The sequence below is a fragment of the Notothenia rossii genome (assembly GCF_949606895.1).
Source record: "Notothenia rossii genome assembly, chromosome: 2".
Taxonomy (NCBI): Eukaryota; Metazoa; Chordata; class Actinopteri; order Perciformes; family Nototheniidae; genus Notothenia; species Notothenia rossii.
In genome coordinates, this window is record NC_136904.1 from 24,753,161 (window position 1) to 24,777,436 (window position 24,276).

The window sequence follows — 24,276 nt, forward strand, 5'->3', positions numbered from 1 at the left end:
CTCATACAACACGATCATTTTTAAACATTTGTTTTATTTTGGATGTCAAAAGAGTAAACAGCCGAAATATGAGGACCAGCTCCAATGACTTCTCCAGCAGCAACACATTCAACAACAGGTTCAACCAGGAGATTGAAACTAAATCCTGGGATATGGCACATGGAAAACTAACTGCAAATTTGACAACTTTCATAGCCGTAGCTGAAAAACAGATCATCAGCTTCAGTTTTAATAAAAACCTGTTTTCAAGTTTCTTATAAGCTGAAGAAACGCCAAATACACTTTGGGGCAATGTGGTCAAGCTCTTATAGGACCTAAAATCTTTCCAAATCTTGTTCCTCTTCTTCAGTTGTGGTGTTATGGGTTTCTTAAAAAACAAAGAATGTGTCAAACTTGAGCAAAGACATAACATTCAAGAACAAGATTTCAATCAAACTTAAAAATGTCTTCCCTCTGTGTTACTGAGATAAGGGTGATATAAGTACACCCATTAAAAAAACTGAAATTGATGTGATGGTGCTCAATCGGAGGGTGGTGCTACTACCCTTAATACCTGCCAATCCAAGAAACATTTGCTACATTCAAGTGGGAAATGACTGCAAAATAAAGCAGAAACACAGAGGAGAGGATTTAAGGGCTGGATGTGCAGAATAAGCATAGTAATGGGCACATGTACGGCATTTGTGTATAAGAAAAATAAATCTTCAAATTCAGAGACACAGAGCAGCACCGGTGATCCAGACAAGTACACACTGGTTCATCTCAAAAGTAGTTTCCTCCCTCTCATTTACACTCAACATGAAACTCGACTGAAACAGTCAATGTGAGATTCACGACCTCACAGGAAACATTGAGCTTTTGATTTTCTACTTAGATTTGAACCTCAGGATAGGAAAAAACATTTTTTCTGTTGATTTCTATCTGAATACTGAACAGCCTACTGCTTTTAGTTTTTGACTGAGTTAGAGACGGTGAATGAGAGGAGGCTCATAAAGAGAAACATACTTTGGAGTAAAAGGATGTTCGCCAAATGTGACTTAACAGAAAAGGCAACAGCATGCAATAACCTGTTTCAAACACCATACCGGTAACTGAGAATACATAAACTGGTAATGACGTGACGCATAGTCTCTCTTCATCACCCATGGAAAGGTCACTATAAGAACACCCTCTGCTGTCAAATCCTTGAGAGCACAATGACAATATGATATATTTGCAGTGAGAAGTGTTAGGTCCTAGGACGTACCAACAGAAATCTTTATTATTAGCCACATTTGTTCCTTTATCTACATCCAATCCACAAAAACCCTATTGCGATATGGTCCTAATACCATTATGGTTTAAGCATTGAGGCACCACATCGAAAACATTGACTGGATCACCTTTAACAAATGTGTCATTGAGAACTTTTCAGCATGTCAAAAGGGTAATCAGGCATCAGCAAGTTGACTTTAATCCTCTTCTGGGTACAGCAGCAGCCATGCAAAGTTAACACTTCTTAAGGAAACACCAGAGCAGGCAGGGCTATATGACAAGAAAAAACAGTCAGGGTTAAGCTGTTTTCTGAAATGATTTGTGGGTGTGCTTTTAATTTACAGATGCCAATAGTATTTCCAGCCCCACACACAGGTTGACACTCGGGTGTACGTTTGTAAAGACTGGTGCTGTAACTGCCCTCCAGATAGCCAATGAAATGAAAGAAGCAGATACTGAGAGTGAAAAACAAAGTACCTAATGTGATTGAGGAATAATACCGCCATCTCTGCAGAGGAAGTGGATCAGAGTACCTAAGGTGTTTTCCCTATAGACTCATCTGAAGGTTGTACCAACGTTTTATTCTACTTGGTGGTTCAAATCCACACTGAGGCTGTTTGGAGCCACACTTTGATTCAGCAGGTTAGCTTAGCTTAGCACAGAGACTGGAAACGGTGGGAAACAGCAAGACTGGCTCCGTCTAAAGGTTACAAACTATTAAACAAATTACATTTCCTTTGTTTAATTCATTCAAATGTGTGAAAATGACAAGACAAATGTCTGTGGTTGCCTGGCAACTGCTCAAGGCCAATAAATAGTCTGGCGCTGTTGTTTTTACGCTTAAATATTTGTTCTTATTAAACAAAGGAGACATACGTGCTGATGAGTGAGTTTTAGAGGTGCTGGAAGGCAGATTCTGTTACTATCGGTTTAACCAGGCTAGACATTTAATACATTTCTGCCTTTTTGCGCTAACTGTGCTGTTGCCTCACACTTGATGGACAGATATGAGTCAGGATCTTCCACTGCTCTGAGTGGCTCGTCTGTTCGACTGACTGTCAGAGGCCAGGCTTGCTCTGTGATTGGCCACCTGCACTTAAAATATCTTTGGTGAAAGTCACCTCCTGGCATTCCCTGACTTCCCTGTCGCCTAGCAACAACATAACATGCTAATGTCATCAGCGTGGTAATGCCCGGCGTAACTCGAAATAGTATACAAAATAAAAATATTCTTTTAAATAGGTATATAAACATTGCATTACAAATAGAACCGTATCAAAACATGGTTACGAGTTCACAGTCAGTCCCTCATCCTCCAAGCGTGAGTGCGGATCAACCCTCCGGTCTTTTTCCAGACCCCCACCCGTCTCGCCTCCACAACAAGAATACGTGGGTGAGGTCTCGCTGTGCGGAGGATCACTGCACCTTGAGCCCCAAACTGTTAGAGGACACAGGGTAGGAGTAGGCTTTGCCCAGCACGATGCGATCTCGCAGCAGTTTAAAAAGGACATAGTAGTTGCAGAAGAGAATAAGGCCCAGAGACAAAGTGTGGTTCCAGCGCTCGGAGCGCAGCAGAGAGTATAACTGGTACAAAACCACACTGGACTCGATCCAGATCAGCAGGTTCAGGATCCGCAAGGGCTTGTGGAACAGGAACTGGAAGACCAACAGACAGGAAGAGATAAGATAAATAAATGCATACAGAAAGGTCAAAGCACTTAATATGCAGGGTGTGAACCATCTTTCTTTAATGCAATATGCAATATAGAATATGCTTTCAGAGGTAGAAGGAAACTGATTCTTCCGCTGTGTAATACTTTTGTATAGTATCGCAAGTGTACTTCTCTTCTAATTTGATATTTTACAGGTTAATCCATCCGTCATTATAATAAAAAGAACAGATACTCACATAAAACCTTGCATGGGAAACATCAGAGGGCAGAGCAACATTATAGGGTCCGACTGCCTTATACAGCGATCGACTGTGTCGTACCAACACCCCCTGAGGCCAAATGGTGCTTTCTGACCACCTGCAAAATATATCGAAAGTTATCCATGCACCATTGACAGTCAATTTGAAAGTCTCTGTCTAATGTGTTTACGATTCTCCACTCACACATGCTGAGGAGCGTTGCTGTACGAGCCGTGCTCCAGTTTCTGCCAGCGGCCCAGGTGAGCGGCCGAGCGATGCATCAGGTCGCAGTAGCTGGGCGGCAGCAGCTGACTCATCAGCATCACAAACGCATTGATCCACACCATGATCAGATGCTCACAGGACCAGCGCATGTCATAGTACTGCGTGCTCTGTTGGAGTTAATGGGAAAAGGAACTGTATATTTACTATTTTACAGCAAGAAACCAGGTCAAATGTAGGGCAGGGGTGTCCAAACTACGGCCCGGGGGCCAAACGCGGCCCGCTGACCATTTTTGATTCGGCCCTCAGCAAATAAAAAAAGTATAATGGAATATGGCCCACAAATGAAACTTGTGCTTGTCTTATACTGTACTTCTTAAATCTAAACAAACATATATTACACAGTAGTATTCATGTGTTAATAAGACCACTTTTCAAATAAATTCAGTCAATTAAAGTTGGAAACATTTTCTAATAAATGTTAGTTGATAAGAAAAAAGCCCAATGACTTATTTACATAACAAGCTTGAAATACACCATTCCTCTTTATTATGATCAATCTGAGGCTTCTGTTTTTAAGGGATGAGCTGCCAACACTCACACAAGCATCATGTACCTACATTTGATTGATTTTGCTAACTTATAACTGAACTTATGAGGCAATATACCTCTAGAGCCCAGCCCAGCCCTTTGTATATTTTTCTGTGTGTGGCCCTCTGTGAAAAAAGTTTGGACACCCCTGATGTAGGGTCATGATGTGATGGGATACAGAAATAATTGGCACTTTAACGCTGATATTCTCAATAAAATAAAAACAAAAAAGACAGATACCAACCTTAACAAAGCAGAGAGGCAGGAAGGCTACGTAGTAAGCACTGAACAGCGAGTTGAAGAGCACTTCCTTGATTCTACGGTTGAAGTCGCTCTTTAGCTCCTCCACCTCTGCTCGAATTAACTCCGGCGTGTGCAAGTGTGTGTGTGGGGGGCAGGTGTGTGTAGGCATGAGCGGGGGACTGGAAAACTGCTCTCTGAGGTTCTCTCGCAAAAGGAAGAGGAAGTCACGTGGTCGAAAGAACGGCGTCTCTGTGAGCTCTGTCTGCTGGTGGTCTGCGGGGTAATCGCTGTCAGCTGGTGCCGTTTGGCTTTTCCCTCCCTCCTGATGGAAACAGCAAAGAGGGACGTACACACCAAATCTGGAATGGAAGGAGGGCGGGGAGCCAACAAGGACAAAAGAAGAGCAGCGAGTTTTAGTCTTTTGAACTGACAGCAGGATGAAAATGAAGTTTATGTATGTGTGAGTGTCTAAGTAGGTCCATGTGTGTTATTTGTCATTTCAAACAACCCCTATGTAATTTTTCGTTTTTATTTTATTCTACACATTTTCTTTTGTATTTAATTTGCCATTTTCGGGTCACTAAAGAGATATGATTTGCAAAACTGTACTTTTAATATAATGTAAAATCAGACATTAAGAGAGGTTGGGTCCACGAGATCCATTAGTGCAGACATACAAAAAGGACAAAGTAGCAACAAGCTCACTGTGAATCAACTGATTAATGGCTATTTGTACTGAACATCTAATGTGTGGTGGCGAAAGGAAACATATTTTTAGATTTATCTGGGGATTTATTTTATGCTGATAAATGAAGGTTTTTTTCCTTTCACTTCTGCACCACAACAGCAACGTCATGGTTTGTTAAGTTTTGTATCAGATGCACTCCATGCCGTCTATGATACATACACAGAATTGAAACAAAAATAAAATAAATAAAATATTGGGTTGAGTCATTTCCTTTAGAGTTTGATGCCACAGACAACATCAATTAAAATAACCCACAACGTTGCTAATCATGTAAGTGTCAATATACCAGCTGGGGTATTGTGGTCCCTGTACATCATGAACATTTGAAACCTGCCACTGCTTTTGATCTTGTTTATGTAGAGCAGAATCAGTGTCTGAATCCATCAACGGCAGTGCAACAAAAACAAGCATAGTTCAAAGTTCTCCATCAAAATCTATTCAACTCTTTCAACACCATGAATGACTTTGAGTAGAGAAAGTGAGAGTGCCATGTTCTGCATTGCTGTTTATCTCTTTATGATGGCAGGCCTTTTGATCCACTTAAAGCCTTTCAGAACAGGTATTTACAGGTTCTTCTGCCTTGAGACGTGGTCAGATCACAACTTATACATGCATTTCCTGGCCTTTAGACTGCAGTGGTTCTCAACTGGTCAGGCCTCGGGACCCACTTTTTCCTGAGTCAATAGATCGCCCAAAATTTTGAACCACTCAAATCTATTCAACAAAAGATCGTGAAGTAATATATACTCTTTTCAGCATACATTATTAAAGTGAAGTACAGTGCATATCCCTTATATCCCTTCACAGAACTAAAGTATGCTTTTAAATAAGGTTTAATGAGATGATGGAATCAAAGCTAAACTGTATAACATAAAAAGGCAAACTGAAAACCCAACCCCAGAAGGGGGTCTGGGGGGATTCTCCCCCAGGAGATTTTTAGAAATACTAACATAAACTACCCATTCTGGTACACTGAGAAGAAAATAAATAAATCTATTGCTACCCGACATATTAATAATATTTTATGCCATTGTTTCTTTTTCACTTTGTTCTTACAGCTTGCTGCTCCACTCAGTATACTATAAAGAATAGTTCTACCGCAAAGTTATTCTCCGTGGGGACTTCCGGCAACAATCTTGATTCTGATTGGCCAGAAGGCTCGGAAAAACATCAGCAAACATTTTTTATTGAGAAGATGATCACTACGTGACAGAAGTTTTCAAAAGTTTTCAAAACCACTGCATGCACAGCGTTAGAAAATCGGGCTTCAAAATAAAAGTTTGACCCACTTTTGGGTCGCGACCCACCAGTTCAGAACCACTGCTTTAGAGGGTATGGTAGGGGGTAGCAAAGACTCACGGGTATCCCAGGAAGAGGAGGTTGAGCACAGAGTGGTTCTTGCAGAGGTTGACCAGCGTCCAGCAGAGCACCCAGCCGCAGAGCGTCAGCAGGCTGAGCCGCGCTGCGATCAGAACCACGTAGCGGAGAAGGGATCCGCCGCTGCTCTGAGACACCTGCACAGGACGCCACCACAGGTTACCAGAGAGACAGCCAGGGGGTTTGATTCCCACAGAGGTTATGTGTATTTAACGTTGCTGCTTATTGTATGTTGTGTGTTTACCTCTGAAACGATAGTCCACACAAGCCTCCTGGCCAACATGACTGTAATGAAGATAGCCAGGTGGTAGTCCATCAGATGGAAATTCTGTTCAAACATAGAGGAGAAAGAAGCAATCATTATTTTTCCATGGAGACATTTTTTTTGTTTGTTAAATTGTACATATTAAATTAGACCTGAACACGACAATATATTGTTAATATTTTATGAACTGTGTGCAGTGGCTAAACAACTGTATTGGTTTTCCAATTCAGAGAAGTCATTACTGCCAAACTGTTAATGTTTTACTTATTTAAAAAAAAAAAGAGGGAAGGTTGATTCCAACTCTTTTTAACACAGATGTTCCCTGCTCACATTCAAAAATGAGTTTTTGTTTGGTTAAAGAAAATAAAGTTGGAATATTTCTAATAAACAGAGAAAAAAAATAAAGAAAACAATAGCAAAGAAGTCACTTAAAAGTAACAAATAAATAAATAGAAAAGCAATAACAACTCAAGCTGGTGTGTGTACATCTTTTTAATATTCATGGTACATGGATTCAACGAAAAAGATTAGCCCGGTCTTTGGATGTAAAGTGTTCCCGCTTAAGATACGTGTGAAAAATGTAGATTTGTTTTTACATTTTCAAAGTTAAGAAAAAAAAAGCATGACTTTGATTGGCCAGTGTGTTCTTACGAGCGAGGTAGAGGCAGCAGGGTGGCTGTACGGGTACCACCACACCGTCCTGTAGATGTTTATGTACTGGACAAACAAGGCCACCAGCAGATACAGGAAGAGCAGGAACTCAAACAGCAGGCTGCTGTCCAACGGCAGCTCGGGGATCCTCGAGTGACGCACCGGCTCCGGAATAATGAGGGCCGAGATAGGGGGCGCAGACTGACCCACCACGTTACTGCTGCTGAGGGAACACAACCACACCTAAAATACACTTGTAGACAAAAAAGTGTGGTGCAGAACAATGTTTGTGTCACATCACACCCAATTCTCAGACCTTGACTCAGGCTTGAAGTTCATCTCTATTCTTATGCCAGTTTTACATGGATTACATCTAATATTTTTTCAGAGAAATCCATTTGCAACTATTTTGATGGACAACTCATCTTTACGTAAATTATCTCTTTGTCATTCTTAAATTATTTTGCTTTAATTCCAAACAATGTCCCAACATTTTAGTGACCTTAATCTATAAATAACGGTAATTCTGTAAGACAGAATATAAATGACGTGGAAGAGATGACTACATGGTTAAAGAATATGTTTAGCTGATGTTTGATATCCAGGCTCTGATATTCTAGACCTAGGGGAATGACATTAACAATTTAGCGGAAGTGTATCAGAGCCTGCAGGTGGATGCTGGGGTGGAGCTCTTTAAATACTAAAGGCTCAGCAGCAGCAAGCGCATCGTTTTCAGGAGAGCCTTTGATTGGCCACAGACGGCTCAAGTCAGAGACTGTTTGAATCCATTTGTAAGTATTGCTGATAACACTTAGTTGTGTTCAATTTAATGGAGTTACTGTTAATCTCCTGTAATAATGACAAGTAAGTCAAAAATAATTTTAAATGATAATACGGCTAGCTAATGTCTGATAAAGTACTTTAAACATTCCATCTAAGTGGACAATAAAAAAGAGCATTAAAGCCTTACTGGGTAAGACCTAAAGTGAAATGGGGTTTTCTTTCCAGATTTGTTTTTAAGTTTCCATTCAGCATAACGTCTGATAAAAACAGAGTGTGCTCACCTGTTCCTGATGCCTGTCCCATTGCTGATGTTGCCTCCGACCAGAGTCTGCAGGGACGGCAGAGCTGAGCGACTTAGCTGCTGTCTGCTGGGACCCCTGCGACCTCCTGGCATGGTCGCCAGTTACCTTGGCAACCACGGACGCCGCCCACCAACCAACAGCCGCTGGCACTCCTCCGCTTCTCCTCAACGAGCCACCATGTACAGTCAGGCCACTGCGGGGGGAAATACAAAACTGTCAACAGAAGTCAACAGATTATTAAAAAAATGCAAGTCACGCAGAGACGTAAAACCAACAAACCTGAGGCCTAATCAACATTTATAGGAGAGCACCCCGGAGACAAATTAAATATAATTTGAGTATAGACCCGTCCCGTGGTGTTTACTTCACACACAAATTGAGCAGTTGTGAAATTAATGAGTGGAAGGATAATTGGAGCACTGTGCAGATGCTGCAGTTTGTCAATTACTTATTTATAATATGTTAAATGTTATGTTCTCCCTCAGTGTTTCCCCTAGGTTTACTGCCTTTGCAGGGTGCTGCTCGAAACAAAAATTCGGGGCACGCACATTTTTTTAATCCTCTGGAGCAGAGAGAGGAGCTGTGGATTATTGTTATTGATATCGTACAGTAACAAAGTATTTGTACATTAAAAATTAATAAAGTACAGTGTTACACTGTACTGTATTACTTGTATTCAAGTGAATAAGAGAATGTGAATAAGCAAAGCAGTGGACACAGAAACATGCACACACTGGATAAATAACATGGCGTTTAGTTTATTTAATACAAGAGCACATGTTCAATGTGAAAAGTGACCGTAGATAGATTACTTCAGTTGACCTTTGGTGCTATATATATATATATATATATATATATATATATATATATATATATATATATATATATATATATATATATATATATATATATATATATATATATATATATATATATATATATATATATATATATTAAATAAAAATAAATAAAAAAACACCTTGAATTTCAGGCAGGGCGCGGGGCCCCGCTGAAGCGTCCCGCCAAGACAATGGTAGGGGAAACACTGTCCCTTATGTTTATTAAATGGTTAACTGTTGCATGACTTGTAATTCTAAGTACAACACAATTAGACATAACTAAGTTAGACATCTGCCTGCAGGACCACAGATATTCAGCCGTCACTGAAGTTGATGAAAAATAGATCTAAACAGATATTTCACCACTGTTAAAAATGTTGGATTAAAAGTAGGAAACTACGTAGCCCTGGAGGGTTCATTGATAGAAAAATAAATAAAACGTGGCTACGAGTTAATAAAGCGTGGCCTCGTTTTATTTAAATTGAGGGATTCCTGTCCGTGACTCACAGTATCTGCTGCCCACAGCTGTTTTATAGAAGGAAAACCTCCTTCACTTTATGAAATCTCTGCGGCACCAGTGGCCTGTACTACGAAGCAGGATTTGCTATTTACACTATTCATTCATGAAGTATGACGCTGCACTGTCAGCACGCGTCTCCATGTTTGTGATTGGTAAAATGTTGCTAACCCCGTCCCTTTCACGTGAACGCGCTCTCAGCCGGTCAGAAACCCTGGTTGATTTAGAGTTGATAACCAGCTTCGTATGACCGCTGAGCGACATCGCGTTTGTTAGGGTTAGTTAAACCGGGTAAGTCGAAACAATCCAGGGTCTTTTGAACTGGCTTCGTCGTACAGGGCACTGGAGGCAGTAACGTGTAACTCAGCAGAATCTGAGAAGAGCAGCACCAGCTGCAAAGAGCTGTGCCTTTTACTATTTACTTCACTGCGTTTCCCTTCATTAGAACAGCTGAATAGAGATCGAGGCTGCTACGTTTAACCACACACACACCTATACACACATCGAACTACCAGTGTGTGTGTGTGTGTGTGCTCAGCTACCACGAACAGTAATTTACACAAATCTGGTTCTCCATAGTTATATGTGTATTCCCAAATGAAATAAATTCGTTTAATCTTAATCTCGATGTGCTATAGTCCTGCCGGAGTGCACCGGAACGAACGATACTATCTCTCTCTCTCTCACACACACACACACACACACACACACACACACACACACACACACACACACACACACACACACACACACACACACACACACACACACACACACACACACACACACACACACACACACACACACACACACACACACACACACACACACACACACACACACACACACACACACACACACACACACACACACACACACACACACACACACACACACACACACACACACACACACACACACACACACACACACACACACACACACACACACACACACACACACACACACACACACACACACACACACACACACACACACACACACACACACACACACACACACACACACTTAAAGTTGGTATCTCGTGCGCACGAGAAAGTAAAACGTGGACACGCTTTATTTATTTGTCTCTACGAACCCTCCAGGGCACCGTAGGAAACAGTTCAAAAGCCGTTTCCTTAAATAAACCAGCAACTTAACAGCTTGATCTGAGAATCTGCTGCACTTTAAAACAAAGACATTAACGTTCATTGTTTGGTCTGTTTGCCACTGCTTTGCACCAGATGTAAACTTGAAATTAAATATCGCTATGAAAAAGGCATCCTGCCAGTTCTAAAAGGATTAAATCTAATAATGTGTCAATGGACACATTACCATCATGTCAATAATGAGGAAACAGGAACTATGTCAGCAGTCCATTTCATTTAGTTTTTTGAAAAGTGCTGTATAAATAAAAATAAAGTTATTTCTGCCTTCACAAACCTGCCAGGGTTTACCCCAGGAAACTATTGAGCAGAGGTGGGGGTCCACTCATATTCTGACCTATTTGTTATTCTTATGTAGCATTAATAGAAGTGCATTTAGTTGTGAAATCCAGTGTAAACAATGGCATTAAATCAACCTCAAATCTTTAATGTACGGCATTTTTTATTTGCGTGAAATAATCTCCGAAGCGTGCACATCTTTTAAGTTTAATTTCAGAATTTTAGAGGAGGGTATAACATGCATCCAGTCATCGGCTGGAATTGAACGGGCTGTATGGAACTTAATGTAACAAATTGATAACAGAGACTGCATTTATTTTTTATTAAGTATCATTTCAATACACAAATTCTTAGTCATTCATTTGAGTTTTGAATCCCTAATCAATCAAATAACCGGTTGTTTTTTTTATGAGTGTTCAACTTTATGGTGATTTTATGGATGCGTTTGCATTATAAACCCTATTGTTCTCCAGCTCCACTACAGATTACAGCCTCTGAATTTGAAGGAATCGCTCTCCCAAACAAGTTCAAAATAAACTACGGTTGGATTTATTGCATGACTGTTGAATAGACCATGGCTGACATTTTGACTCGTGAATGCAGGAAAAGCACAGTTTTCATTATGTATATTACATAATATAATTTGTAGTATGTATTAACATTAATAATAAATCCAATTGATTAAGTATTCAAGTTAACGATATCAGTGAAGGAACATGCACAATACACCTGTGCTTCACTTGCTTTAGTACAAATGTCTGCCATGAAAAGAGGCTACGTTCAGCGGTAGTTAAGAAAGTGAAAATGGGAAACAAAATGAAAATGACTTATAGTACTTAGCTATCATCATTTCACCTCATAGAAGCAGCTCCATTTACCACGATTAAATAAAAAAAAAAAAAGCCTTCCTGTAACTGTAACACCACTGGCAACTGTTTAACCAGAGTTTGAGTAAACAGAGCGCTCACCAATCTACTACCTGGAGTACCTGACCTGTTTGTGTGCAGTCCAACAGCTGTTTGCACTGCAGAGGCAATTACAAATGTCTAGGTATATGTCTACAATAAACAACTCACAACGAGTGTTCATTCAAGAGCCAATATATCATTTAAATCAGGGCTACAACAAAGGATTATTTTCAGTTTGTTCTGAAAAATGTACCTAATAATAATGTTATTATCGTTAACACCTTGATTACTCCTGCTTTGACACGTCAGACATGCCGTTAAAACAAAGACCATTAAGCTTCCTCTTTGTGTCATCCTCAAAACACTTCAATACTTATTTCCCACTCATAGACCAATTAATGGTCCGGGTGTGGGAGGCTATGTACAGCTACATGATGACATGTAACAAAAACATGTCCAAAAGACGTGTAGAAGTAAAGAAGAACTGATTGAAGTAAAGGGATGTGAAAACAAGGTGAATTTATTCTACGGTTCCAGCCTCCTAACGATGAGGATACAATATTTTTCTGTTTCAGGTTATTATGAATTAAGTATGATTGGGTTGTGGGAACTTTCAAAACTGAATCATTAGAGAAAAAACAAAACATACCAAAACAATGTTTTGAATGTGTCTGGAAAAATTGGAAAATGTTTCAATTGCACAGTCAGTGGGATGTTTTAAAGATACAAGCTGAGAAAACTAAGACAGCAACTAGCAGTATTTTTTACATTTCTGATTAATCTGCAGAATATATTTTTTGTATCATCAATTAATTGTTTTATCTCTACAACGTTGAAAATCTTTCCAACACGACTTATTCAAATGTTTTGATTTAACTGACCAAAGAAGTATATACAAAATAATGTTCTTATGTGAGCTAGGAAAGTATCAAATCCTCACATGGGAGAAACTGGAACAGCAAATGTAAACAATGTATTGATAATCAAAACAGTTGCAGATACATTTTATTGACTACCTAATGGAATAGCCTACAAAAACAAACAAACATTTTTTACTTGTTTGTGAGAAAGTGTTGAATCATGAAGTCGACAGAAAAAAAAGGGTCGACTTTTTCGGCAAACGGTTTGTAATATTGCAAAAATGCCAAAACATGTTCTAGTCCTGGGCTCTGAAGTGTGAGGATATGCTCCTCTTCTTTATATAATTTGATAGTTAACTGAATATTTGGGGATTTTACACTTCTATTGATAAAGAAGCAATTTGAAGATGTCTATTGGATTCAAATTATGAAAATGTTTTGTGAATCAGATTATGATGGTCATTTTTTTCACTATTCTCCGACACAAATCAACTATTGATTTATAAAGAATAAAGCTTTAAATCGATCTATAATGAAAGTAATTCTGAAGTCCTATCTAAGTTAGTGTAGCTGTAACTTTACTACATAACATACTGTATCATTTCTCTCAGCCCCACTGCTCAGCAAGTGTTAGGCTCCTACAACAAAACCTCACCCTCAGCCAGATAACATCATCCCCCGAGTGCTTCAATATTTCCTTTAGCATCATATGAAACAAGATGGAGATGATCTTACAAATGCTCTGTGGCCACTGTGTTCAAGCTCCAATTAAAAACAATATTAAAGCTAATTTGTCAACAGGAAACCGACGTCAACACTCACACAAGGCCACTGGGGACCTAAATTACCGTTGAAATTCAAAAGTGAAAACAGGAACTGTGAACTAGAGAAATACACTTACATGGAGAGATTGCAGGAGGGTATTTTGTAATGATGTGGAAGTGTAGCACTAGTTTTCCCCTTCAATTCAAGGCCTTTTAAAAAATGTTAACATGCAGTGGTGGAATATAAAGAAGTACAACTTGGAGGTAGGCTCATTGTAAAACATTTCCATTTTCTGTTATGTTTTACTTCTACTCCATTACATTTTAGATGCAAATATTATTATTTTTAATTGAGAATTTTGTCTGACAGCTTTAGTAACTTTACAGATTGCAAATGATCTTACCCTTCCTGTCCAGTGAATATGAGGCATTATCAGATGTGTTGATGGTGAATGATTGTTGTTTACCAGAGGTGGAAACAGTACTCAGATCGTGTACTTGAGTAAAAGTAGAAGTACCAGAGTGTAGGAATACTCTGTTGCAAGTAAAAGTTTTGCATTCAAAATGTTACTCAAGTAAAAGTAGAAAAGTATTAGCATCAAATATACTTCAAGTACCAAAAGTAAAAGTACTCATTCTGCAGATTGGTCCATTTCAGAATAATATATATTATATGTTTTGATTATAATTATTGATGCATTAAAAAGTGTTTTCAAAGCTGGTAAAGGTGCAACTAGTTTTAATGACTTTGTATACTGCAGGGAGGATTGTGAATTTACTCCAGGTGCAACTAAAGTCTGATTTAAGAGTTAATTATATTTCACATTATTAATCCGATTGGAAATGGAAATGGAAATGGAAATACTCAAGTAAAAGTACAAGTATCAAACATTCTTACAGTACTTGATTAAATGTACTTAGTTACTTTACACCACTGCTGCTAACTTAATGATAAAGCTTTCCCTTATGAGTTAGGAAAACGCTCCTACTTCTTATACTGAACAAACAGGGCTGTGTATCTTCTTATAGATATGTTGTTCTCACAAGACAGCAATGGCACAATCAAATAATGATATTGTAGTTTATGATGCATAGCCATAACTTAAACCAACAGCATATAAAAGGAATTACAATTAGCACAACCTTAAACATAATACAGCAGTCAAATGACACATGCACATTCATGTTTTACTGCTGAGCAAATAACTTTCATACTTTAAGTACATGTTATGTATTCATGCTCTTATTTAAGGTTTTATATGCAGGACCTTTACTTATTGTTGAGTGTTTTCATAATGTGGTATTGGTCTACTATATCACTTTTACTAAGGATCTAAAAACGACTTCTTCAACCACTGTTATAAAGCAAACACTATAAGGTGGGTAAAAAGTGTTTCAAAGTAAAGCTTTGTTGAGCTGAAAGTGTTGACTTTGTTTTGGGAACACTTTGTTAGGAAGCGTTTTTTCTTTTTTTGCAGAGACTTGCTAAGACATGCACTAAGGCTGCCTGTCTGAATCATGACATCAGGTAGCAGCGTTGTCATTTTGCACACAGCGGAAACTTGTAAACGCACTTTAATATAAAGATTGTGTGCTTGTATCTAGCTGTTAGATTTCAGCTTTTATAGGCAAAATAGTAAGACAACATGTCCGTGAAGCCACAGTTACTCACACAACACACGGGGGGGTGAAGTGAGCGAGGATGCATCAGTCAGTCGTGCGGCTCCCAGCCTGACGAGTCCAGACAGCACCGAGCATTTTATCCGCCTTGCAGCTTCAATATCCCGGGCTGCACTGCTGGGTCGACGCGCTACCTCGGTACCTGCGATGCTGGAGGGTCACTTTATCTCCGGGTTCAACACATAAACCGCTTCAAAAGTTATCCCCGGTCTTCAGGAGCAACAGTGTAAATGCGTTGCACAGAGACCGACGTGGCAAACCCGCACCTCCTCTCTTTGCGACGTCATCGACAAGCGACTTCACTGCACAGTCGCAGTTTAACATAACACACGGCTGGTCTGGAGTCAGTGCCGATTATAACTTGTATTAATGTTGGTTGTGTTAATTGTAAATAACAATGTTTTGAGTTATGACCAGCATTTTCTAACTAACAAAAGAACAGTGTACTTATACCGAAGTATTGCAGTATACACATTAACATTATAATGTTTATAAAATCTCTTTTTATATGCACAGTATGCTTTTCAGTTTAAGCTTAAGTACAATACATGAGTAAATCTACTTAATTATTTCACACCACTGTTTGCAATATATTTACTAAATGAAATTGCAGCACAATTTGAGGTACTTGTACTTTCCTTATGCATTTCATTTGTTTTTGCTACTTTGTACTTCTACCCCACTAAAGTAATTTGATATCTTAAATTGCTTTGCAGATTTTGATTAAAGATGTGAATATATATATATAGTCAACACTTAAATAAAACTTTAGTTATGCAACTACACCTGGAGTAAATTCACAATCTACCCTGCAGTATACAAAGTTATTAATACTAGTTGCACCTTTGCCAGCTTTGGTAACACTTTAATGTATCAATAATTACATTCAAAACATAAAATATATATTATTCCAAAATAGACCAATTTACATCATGAGTACTTTCACTTTTGGTATTTTAAGTTTATTATGATGCCAATACTTGTTGATTGCAGGCATTTTACTGGTAACAGAGTATTCCTACACCCTGTCACTTCTACTTTTACTTAAGTACAAGATCTTATTACTTTCCACATACGAGGGCAAAAACATATAACTTTACAAGAAGAGAAACACATTTTGTTTAGAAAAACACAGTATACACTAAGTTTCCTGTTTATTATGTAGGATACATCCACCTGAAGCTAATCCAGTGCAATACAATTAAATAACTTGTATAATCTAGAAGAGTTCTAATCAAACCACCTGACCAATGTAATTCTTTCACTAGAGAACTAAAGTAGACTTTCGGAAGATCTTTTAAATACATCTAAAAATAACCCTCTTCAAAACATACACGGTTGTGATATACAAATATAGCCTTCACTTTCTTAAATACATAGAATACAAAATATTTTATTTCAAATTGCCTTAGTGCCTCAGAATATACAAGAATACCTTTTTTTCTTCATTATGCATTGTTAATGTTTTCTATAATGTAACTTTTGTCATGCATCTACAAATACAAGTTCAAAGGTGAATTAGAAAAATAGACAATCTTGTTTTACGCAGAGGATAAACAGTTTATTTTCAATGTTGATAACAGAAACTGACTGTACAGTGTAAAAAACTTAAGTGAAATAAAAAAAACTTAAAAAACATAAATGGGAGAGTCAACCATTGTAATTCCACGATTAACGTATTTCTGTTGTATCTCTGATGGATCATGTTTAAAGCAAAAGGTAGAAAATAAACTAGGTACATTTCCCAAACTGTACACCAACAAATACTGTGTCACATGTTCCTATTGTGCTTCACTTAAAAAGAAAATATACACTTTTTGTGCCTGTAACATTGTTGACATAACTTTCTGTCAACAACATGTACATTACTTATTTACAAAGTGTTTACAGTTATTCATAAGAAAGTGTAAATACTTCATTCGTCATATGTACAAAAGGGTTAAAAATCACAATTATTATCTGACCAGAGTCTAACTGCATCCACCTTTTCCTTCAAAACATTAGCATAACAAATACACTTCAAGAAATCCAAGTGATGTAAAATATTACTATTTACAAACATTAAACTTGTAATATGTCTTAATATACTGGCCATTCGAGTAATTTATTCGGCACTTAATGTTTTATGGTGTCATTAAAACATAAGAATCAACTGTATGACTGCCAAACAAATAAGGTTACGAGAGAAAAACATGAAAAGCCAAATAAAACTATCAAACAGGAGGCATTATTTCAAATCTTAATAAAACAATGAACCAGCAGAGGGAAATATTATCTCCAAAATAGCTCTATTAGAAGACTTTTGCAGTTTTCTTACATCAATATCTAAAAACGCAAACCAATCATATGGGTATCATTTAGGTTTTCTTCCTACATCTTACATTTGCTTTACCTCCTGCACACCTGAGGAATATTCACATTATATAATTCCTTCTGCCAACTTTGGTTGAGTTGGTTCATGAATCATTTTAAAAACATTAAAATATTGGCATTACAAAGTTTACCAGTAGCCAAAAAACAAGGCTCCAGGTTTTAGGGAGGTGTGCATGTTCTCTGGGGCAGAGGTCACAGGGCTTTTCACAGCTGCAGCTTTCAGATGACGATACTGGTGCCCTGAGAACTCTTGCCCTGAGAGAGACATACTAACTTTAGATTCACTTCACCCGCATCACTTGTTTTATATAATCACGTGTTTCAAGGTGTGCGCGTTTGTCTTGACGTAAGTGCGTTGGTGTGTGTCACTGTCTACAACTAAAGCATTGTGCGTCTAGAGTAGTGTTCATTCCTCCGTGCTCCTGGTTTCTTTCCAGGTTCGTACTCGCTGTAGCTTGGGGGTTGGTCGACCCAGCCTCCACCTCCTCTCCTCCCTCCTCCTCTCCTGCTGCTGCCCTCATCATCCGAGCTCGAGGACCCTCTTCTGGAGTGCCGTGATGCTGGAGGAGAGTGGTTTCCTCTGGACCTGTTGTCAAACAGGTCGTCTCTGGAGCGGGAGCGGGGCACCATGCCCCCTTTTGGACCGCTGCGCCTGTTCCCGTCTAGGGACTCCTCACTGTAGCTCCTGGGAATCCCTCTGGACGGGGCAGGGGAGACGTTACGCCTGCCCACCGGTCCTCGGCCGAAGCCGCTGCGGCTGCTCTCGCTGGAGCTGGGGGGCCGAGTCCTTGGTGCAGGGGGTGCAGTTCTAGCTGATGGCTGCTCTCTTATTGGTGGAAGTGTGATGACACGGCGCTCTGTTGGGCCATCATCCAGAGCAGAGATCATGCTGGGAGGGCCAGGGGAAAATGGGACATGCTGGGACATGTGCTGGGGAGGCGGCATCTGCTGCATGTGAGGTGGGGGCATCTGCTGCATCATGTGAGGTGGGGGCATCTGCTGCATCATGTGAGGTGGGGGCATGTGCTGCATGTGAGGTGGGGGCATGTGCTGTGGAGGAGGCTGGGACTGATGGAAAGAAAGAGAAACAGAGAAGCAAAATTAAGTTCTGATTAAAAAACTATTTCTGTGTGATCAAAACCAGACCAACTACTCATGGCACACACACAGTGGCACAGAGTAGAGTTCTACGTTTGTAACACCTTCAAGTCCAAATTAAGGAAAAATGACTCAGATACTTGTCCAATTTCAAGCAGTTTTCAAAAGGCAAAGCTAGACATCTAGGTGATAACACAATCAGCATTAACTGCTTTCTTTCATCAGTAATTAATTGCAATTAACCATGAAAGGAAACGTTTAATACTAGAATAAAGACTAAAGTAATGTAAACAGGAATCGTAGCCATTACTGTTTTAGGCAAGGCAAATTTATTTATATAGCAACTTTCAATACCTTGCAATTCAAGGTGCTTTAAAAAAAATGAAAGACATTAAGAAAATGGCATTTGAAAACATTAAATATAAAGAGTTGACAAAATAATCCGATGCTCCTCTGTTAACATTAACACATTTGAGAACAAGAGCGGTTACCTGCATCAGAGGGCTGGCCATGTCCATCCCCCTCACCTGGCCTTCCAGGTAATCCAGCATGTGATTAGGGGTGTGCGTGCCATGAGCACTGGGAGGAGGGGGCATGCTGTAGGCTGAAGAATTGGGAGGGGGGAGGGGCATGGACTTCATCGGGATGCTCTTCCCTGAAACAGATCCTAGAGGGAAGAAAACATTTACAATTTATTTTATTCGGAGACACGTATGAATGAATATATATCTAGAATATTAATAAGGATTAGTTGCGTAGCACATGTGTTGTGTGGTGTGTGTTGTGTGTGTGTACCGGCGTAGAGCAGTGGGTTCATCTGGGATCCATTACTCATCTGTCCATATAACGGCTGCCCTCCCATCCAGGGAGCCATGGCCCTCTGAGCGTCCTTCATCATACGATGTTGCATCACCGCTGAAACAAGAGCACATGCTTTAATATTCATCAATACAGGCAGATGTTCACTAAGCACACATACTTTTGCCACTGATGCTGATTTCCAAAGCTCATACAAAGCTTTCTGAGTGTATAGTATATATATACAGTATAAATCCTAGTTGCAGGAATACGTTTAAGAAAAATCTCTTTTAAAACGATACTCACACCCATTTGGGCTGTACACTGTAGAGTTTATGACCATTTCTCCTAACCATGAGTGGATACCTTCTTTAGATAATTGGACATAAAGTGATTGGGGACATACATTGAACATTGTATATACAGTCCATCAAACTGTATTTTTGGGCATTTTATTTAATATTTTTGGGAAGTTCTTGTGACATTTTACATATATTTATTTTTTCAGACTCACTCAAACATTTTAATTTGACAGTTTCCGTACTGTTTTTACCTATTTTTCCAAGTTTACTTATATTATTCGTTTCAATTTGGTTGTATTCTTTTTTTATTTAATTTTTTACATTTTTGTTATATATTTTTCAACCATTTACTCATATTATTTTTTACACATTTCAAACATCTTCATTTTAACTTGTATTTTCCAATATTTCTTAAAATTAACTATTCTTTTTCCATGTATTTTTCTAAATGGAGCTCTGCTTTCTACCTTTTTCAGGGCAGCAGCATTGCTCCGGGCAGCAGGGACAGCGGATATAGCAGCAGCATCTCTGAGGGCAGCACTGGCAGCAGCAGATACAGAAGAGGAGGATGAGGAGGAGGGCTCCGATGACGATGAGCAGCACTGTCAACCAGTCTGAGACAGGAGAGAAAGAGGCACATCTTGTTAATAGATATGTCCATGATTTTGTTCAATTTCCTATTGGAAACATTTAGGTTTAAAAATCAAGAGTAAACGCTATGGAAATTCACCATTTGGGGCTACAATAAAATCTGTGAGTATATCTTTGACAAAAATGTTTCTTTCCGTTTCTTACGGTAAACAATGAGTTTGACTTCTTTGTCAGAGTCTCCTGAAGTGTCTCCCGAGGCGTCGACAGAGCAATAGTACACACCGTTGTCCCACCACATCACCTCAGTGATCACCAAGTCTGCCTCTGTACAAAAACACACACAGCGACACACATCAAACAATGGTCAGCAACTCTGAAACAAATAGTTAACATGGCCTGTCATTACTTCACCGAACATATCGTTTGTGATTTCTCTTAGAAAAACTATGAAACCCAAAAATGTGGATTAGTTAATTAAAATAGAGTTATTAAGACACTGATAGTTTTATTTTAATCGCCCTCACAAATAGGGTGAGCCTGGTGCCGATAGTATTTGAATAAACTCACTGTTTTGGATGGTGATCCTGCGTTCCCGATATTCGGGTCCCAGCGTGGGTTCATTGCTGCCTTTCTTCTGTATCACTGTGCGGACTGTCCGCTGGCGGTCAGGACAGTCATTTGAAGGGTCCTGTCCTAACTGTAGTGCGGCTTGGTACGCTGCAAAACAAGAAGCAAAGTTTACATTAAAACAATCTCTACAAATACTGGATGGATGAGTTAGTAGAAATCCATGGGGCCCAGAAAGTAAGTCTTTAACAAAGAAAAAATCCCCACATCTCAAGTCAAGGATTTTATGTGTCTTTTAACATAAATATGTATTATCAATGTGAGCCCATCATTAAAATTTCCAACATGTCTTATCTGTTATTGCTTTTAATTATTTTTTAATCACTTTAGGGTATTTTATTGTCATGTTTTACTATTGTAATTGTCTGTTTTTTTCCCATTGCTATCCAGAAATGGTATTGTTCCAGTCAACCCAGTGAAGCACTTTTATTACATTGTTTAAAAAGTGCTGAATCAAAAAAAGAGTATTTGTCGTACGACCATGACGTGTAGTGCAGTTCAGCATGGCCTACCCATTAAGATTTCTCTAAAAGATTAGAGTAAAAAGTAAGACATATAGATTCGAAATATATAAAACATATGTAAAAAAGTACATGACAACTATTAAATAAATAGTACAAATGTGCAGAGCAGTGCAAACAAATGCACACATGACAATTTGCTTAATAATGGGATAGTTGCAGCCTTCAACTACACTACTTTAATTCATAGTAACTGAAATAAATACCCCATTGATGAGGTTTTTCGCTGTGGGATTGATGAATATTCAGAGAGAATATAAGACTATTTATATAAACATGAGGGCTCTGTTTCCATTCAGCAGCTCAGTGAGAATAGTGTACCCTCTGAGCAGGGGCGCCGTAAGGGGGTGAAAAGTTAGGACGATTCTAAGGGCCCGTGACTGACATAGGCCCAAACTATTTTAGAACATTAAGAAAAAAATGCTTAAGTAACCAATGTGATTATCTTTTCATGGGGCCCAAAATCCCTGGCGGCGGCCCTGCCTCTGAGACGTGTGTTGTACATGGAGTGCAGGTTGTGTTACCTGTGGAGTAGTAATCCAGCACGGGGTCCTTGCAGAAGGACTTGAACCTCCAGGTGAGCAGCACATCCTGGAGGTTAGCAGAGGTGGAGTAGTCACAGCGAAGGGTCACTGAGGCAAACAGGGTTGTGCTGCGGTCCTGCTCAGGAACATTCACCTGAATACACACCGAAACTGCAGGGAGACACACACAACAGATGATTACGCACAGTAGTTTAGGTATTTGTGTAAGAATGTATAACGCTATCTCTATCAAATAAGCTGGACATTGTGAGCCTACAGTAGGCTAGAGTTGCCAAAAGTCAAGTAGGACATTGTGTGGTCAGACAGAAACAATGTTTGAGAGGGTTTCTATCTACTGAGGTGTTTTTTTACACAGTGGCAGAACCAGAAAAACAGGTGACACGAACAAAGGCACAGGAAATGGCTTACTGTGAAACTACCAGCCAAACATTAAGGAGCTGGAATGAAACCTGTTAGGTTAATCTGACCCTAAATGTGGACAGGTCTCAGAACATTAGCTGGAAAATCATCTAGGTTACAGTTCATAAACGTATATACCAGAGTAATTATCCAAATAAAAAATAAAAACAACATTTATGAAATATAAAATGAGCACAATAGGGCTTTCTCTATCCCCAAAATAGACCTTCGTTAGAGTCAGGCCGATTGTCTTTACGACAAACAAAATTATGCGACAGATAGTTTAGTAAGTTTAATTTGATATTTTGACAAACATCCAATTCATTAGCAGGTTCAGTCGAGAGCACGAGGCTAACTTTTCATTAATGACAATTACCTTTGAGAAGCGACAGCAGGATGACCGCAGCCGCTAATCTCCGCATGGTGACACACTGTGAAGAAAATTGGAAATAAAACACCTCGGATGAAAAATAAATAAATCAATAAAAGAAGGGATCAAAAAACTAAAAATAGACTTATAATCTAATCGAAGCGTTACACACAGCTGCTCATTGTATCGTCCTGATCAGTGTGTTTTTGCGGTTAATACCTGAGCCTGCAGTCACCTCTGGCCACACCCCGAAACAGGTGAATTCATCCTGTGACGTAAACATATGCACCGAAGTCTCCCCCCTAAAAAAAACAACACAGCAGTGTATCCTTCTTATAGCTATTTGTAAAGAAGTCACGTGTATCTCTTTATTTATACTTCATTCGTCTACAGGTACATAATAAAAACACATTGGAGATGCCCTTCATCCTAAGAGCATCTTAATTCCCAAAGCTGATTCATGGCATGTCATATTGACCAATGGACATGTACTTTACATCAAACAAGACACAAAGATATCATCATATATTAGGATTCATTCACTTTTAACCTTTAATTGCAATCAAAAGCCAATGTTATGTAACAGGGACAGTTATGTCTCATTTGTATATAATATATTATGTAAATATGTCTATATAATTACACAAAATCTGTGTTTATTCTTGTTTCATCTTGTGTTAATACCTGACGCAGTAGGACTCACATCAGTATGTGGAACTATAATTTTAGCGTGTACCCCTACGTTCCTTATGTATGTGACACTGTTCCCCTTTTTTTCGCGGGGTTCATGCATCGTTCTCCCCTTTTGATACTGATCTCTGTGGGAGAGGTAGGCGGCTCTTCAGCCAGAAGCAATTTCCGTGTTTTAGTGTCGACTTTATGCAATTTAAGTTACTTTTTATTACTTATTTTTGTTGTAGTGTCTCACGGGTGTTCACAATGTATTTCTGTGTTGTTTAATTTGTATAGGGGCACGTTAAAGAGAGTACTGACTGGAGAAATGTTTTCTTTCTGTCGCTGTTTCGTCAGGTATGTTGTGTTACTTTTTACGTTAGCCCTTTTGATACTGATCTCTGTGGGAGAGGGGCACGTTAAAGAGAGTACTGACTGGAGAAATGTTTTCTTTCTGTCGCTGTTTCGTCAGGAGTGAAAATAAATGTACATCCTGAATGAAGCTACACGTCTGGGTCGTCGTCTTTCTACACAACACAACGCAGAGTCAGACACAGCCGGTTACAGTTATATGAAATTATTATTGTGAAAATGACATGACTTGCACTTAAAGTTAACA

The 24,276-nt window shown here is 39.0% G+C and overlaps 2 protein-coding genes across 4 annotated transcripts; both read right to left on the reverse strand.

The window, feature by feature from the left end:
• Nucleotides 1-14: 14 nt before the first annotated feature.
• On the reverse strand, nucleotides 15-15,670 carry tmem39a (transmembrane protein 39A). Of its 2 annotated transcripts, none has more exons than XM_079665064.1 (9): nucleotides 15,354-15,670; nucleotides 8,328-8,541; nucleotides 7,264-7,486; nucleotides 6,592-6,675; nucleotides 6,330-6,484; nucleotides 4,224-4,581; nucleotides 3,371-3,558; nucleotides 3,164-3,284; nucleotides 15-2,910 (listed from the first exon to the last, which is right to left on the reverse strand). In XM_079665064.1, exons 2-9 carry the CDS (start codon nucleotides 8,438-8,440, stop codon nucleotides 2,671-2,673), a joined length of 1,482 nt encoding a protein of 493 aa, XP_079521190.1. In that variant the 5' UTR covers nucleotides 8,441-8,541; nucleotides 15,354-15,670; the 3' UTR covers nucleotides 15-2,670. The 2 variants fall into 2 exon arrangements, with proteins under 2 accessions (XP_079521190.1, XP_079521191.1); XM_079665065.1 differs by having other exon boundaries at nucleotides 7,264-7,483; nucleotides 15,354-15,668.
• A 1,227-nt stretch (nucleotides 15,671-16,897) lies between these two features.
• Nucleotides 16,898-23,555, reverse strand: LOC307029199 (immunoglobulin-like domain-containing receptor 1). Of its 2 annotated transcripts, XM_079664951.1 has the most exons (9): nucleotides 23,205-23,555; nucleotides 22,992-23,046; nucleotides 22,196-22,366; nucleotides 21,091-21,240; nucleotides 20,728-20,847; nucleotides 20,400-20,546; nucleotides 19,628-19,747; nucleotides 19,324-19,499; nucleotides 16,898-18,802 (listed from the first exon to the last, which is right to left on the reverse strand). In XM_079664951.1, exons 2-9 carry the CDS (start codon nucleotides 23,035-23,037, stop codon nucleotides 18,113-18,115), a joined length of 1,620 nt encoding a protein of 539 aa, XP_079521077.1. In that variant the 5' UTR covers nucleotides 23,038-23,046; nucleotides 23,205-23,555; the 3' UTR covers nucleotides 16,898-18,112. The 2 variants fall into 2 exon arrangements, with proteins under 2 accessions (XP_079521077.1, XP_079521076.1); XM_079664950.1 differs by lacking the exon at nucleotides 23,205-23,555 and having other exon boundaries at nucleotides 22,992-23,194.
• Between the last annotated feature and the right edge of the window lie 721 nt (nucleotides 23,556-24,276).

Excerpts from the sequence above, each read along its gene's own strand:
- tmem39a (XM_079665064.1), bottom strand. The coding sequence starts at position 8,440 with ATGCCAGGAGGTCGCAGGGGTCCCAGCAGACAGCAGCTAAGTCGCTCA. Across the intron at positions 4,582-6,329 it reads CTCCTCTTCCTGGGATACCC|ATTTGGTGTGTACGTCCCTC; the intron begins GTGAGTCTTTGC and ends CTTCCATTCCAG. Across the intron at positions 3,559-4,223 it reads TGCCTCTCTGCTTTGTTAAG|AGCACGCAGTACTATGACAT; the intron begins GTTGGTATCTGT and ends TAACTCCAACAG.
- LOC307029199 (XM_079664951.1), bottom strand. The coding sequence starts at position 23,037 with ATGCGGAGATTAGCGGCTGCGGTCATCCTGCTGTCGCTTCTCAAAG. Across the intron at positions 22,367-22,991 it reads CCTGCTGTCGCTTCTCAAAG|TTTCGGTGTGTATTCAGGTG; the intron begins GTAATTGTCATT and ends GTCTCCCTGCAG. Across the intron at positions 21,241-22,195 it reads GCTGGATTACTACTCCACAG|CGTACCAAGCCGCACTACAG; the intron begins GTAACACAACCT and ends CTTGTTTTGCAG.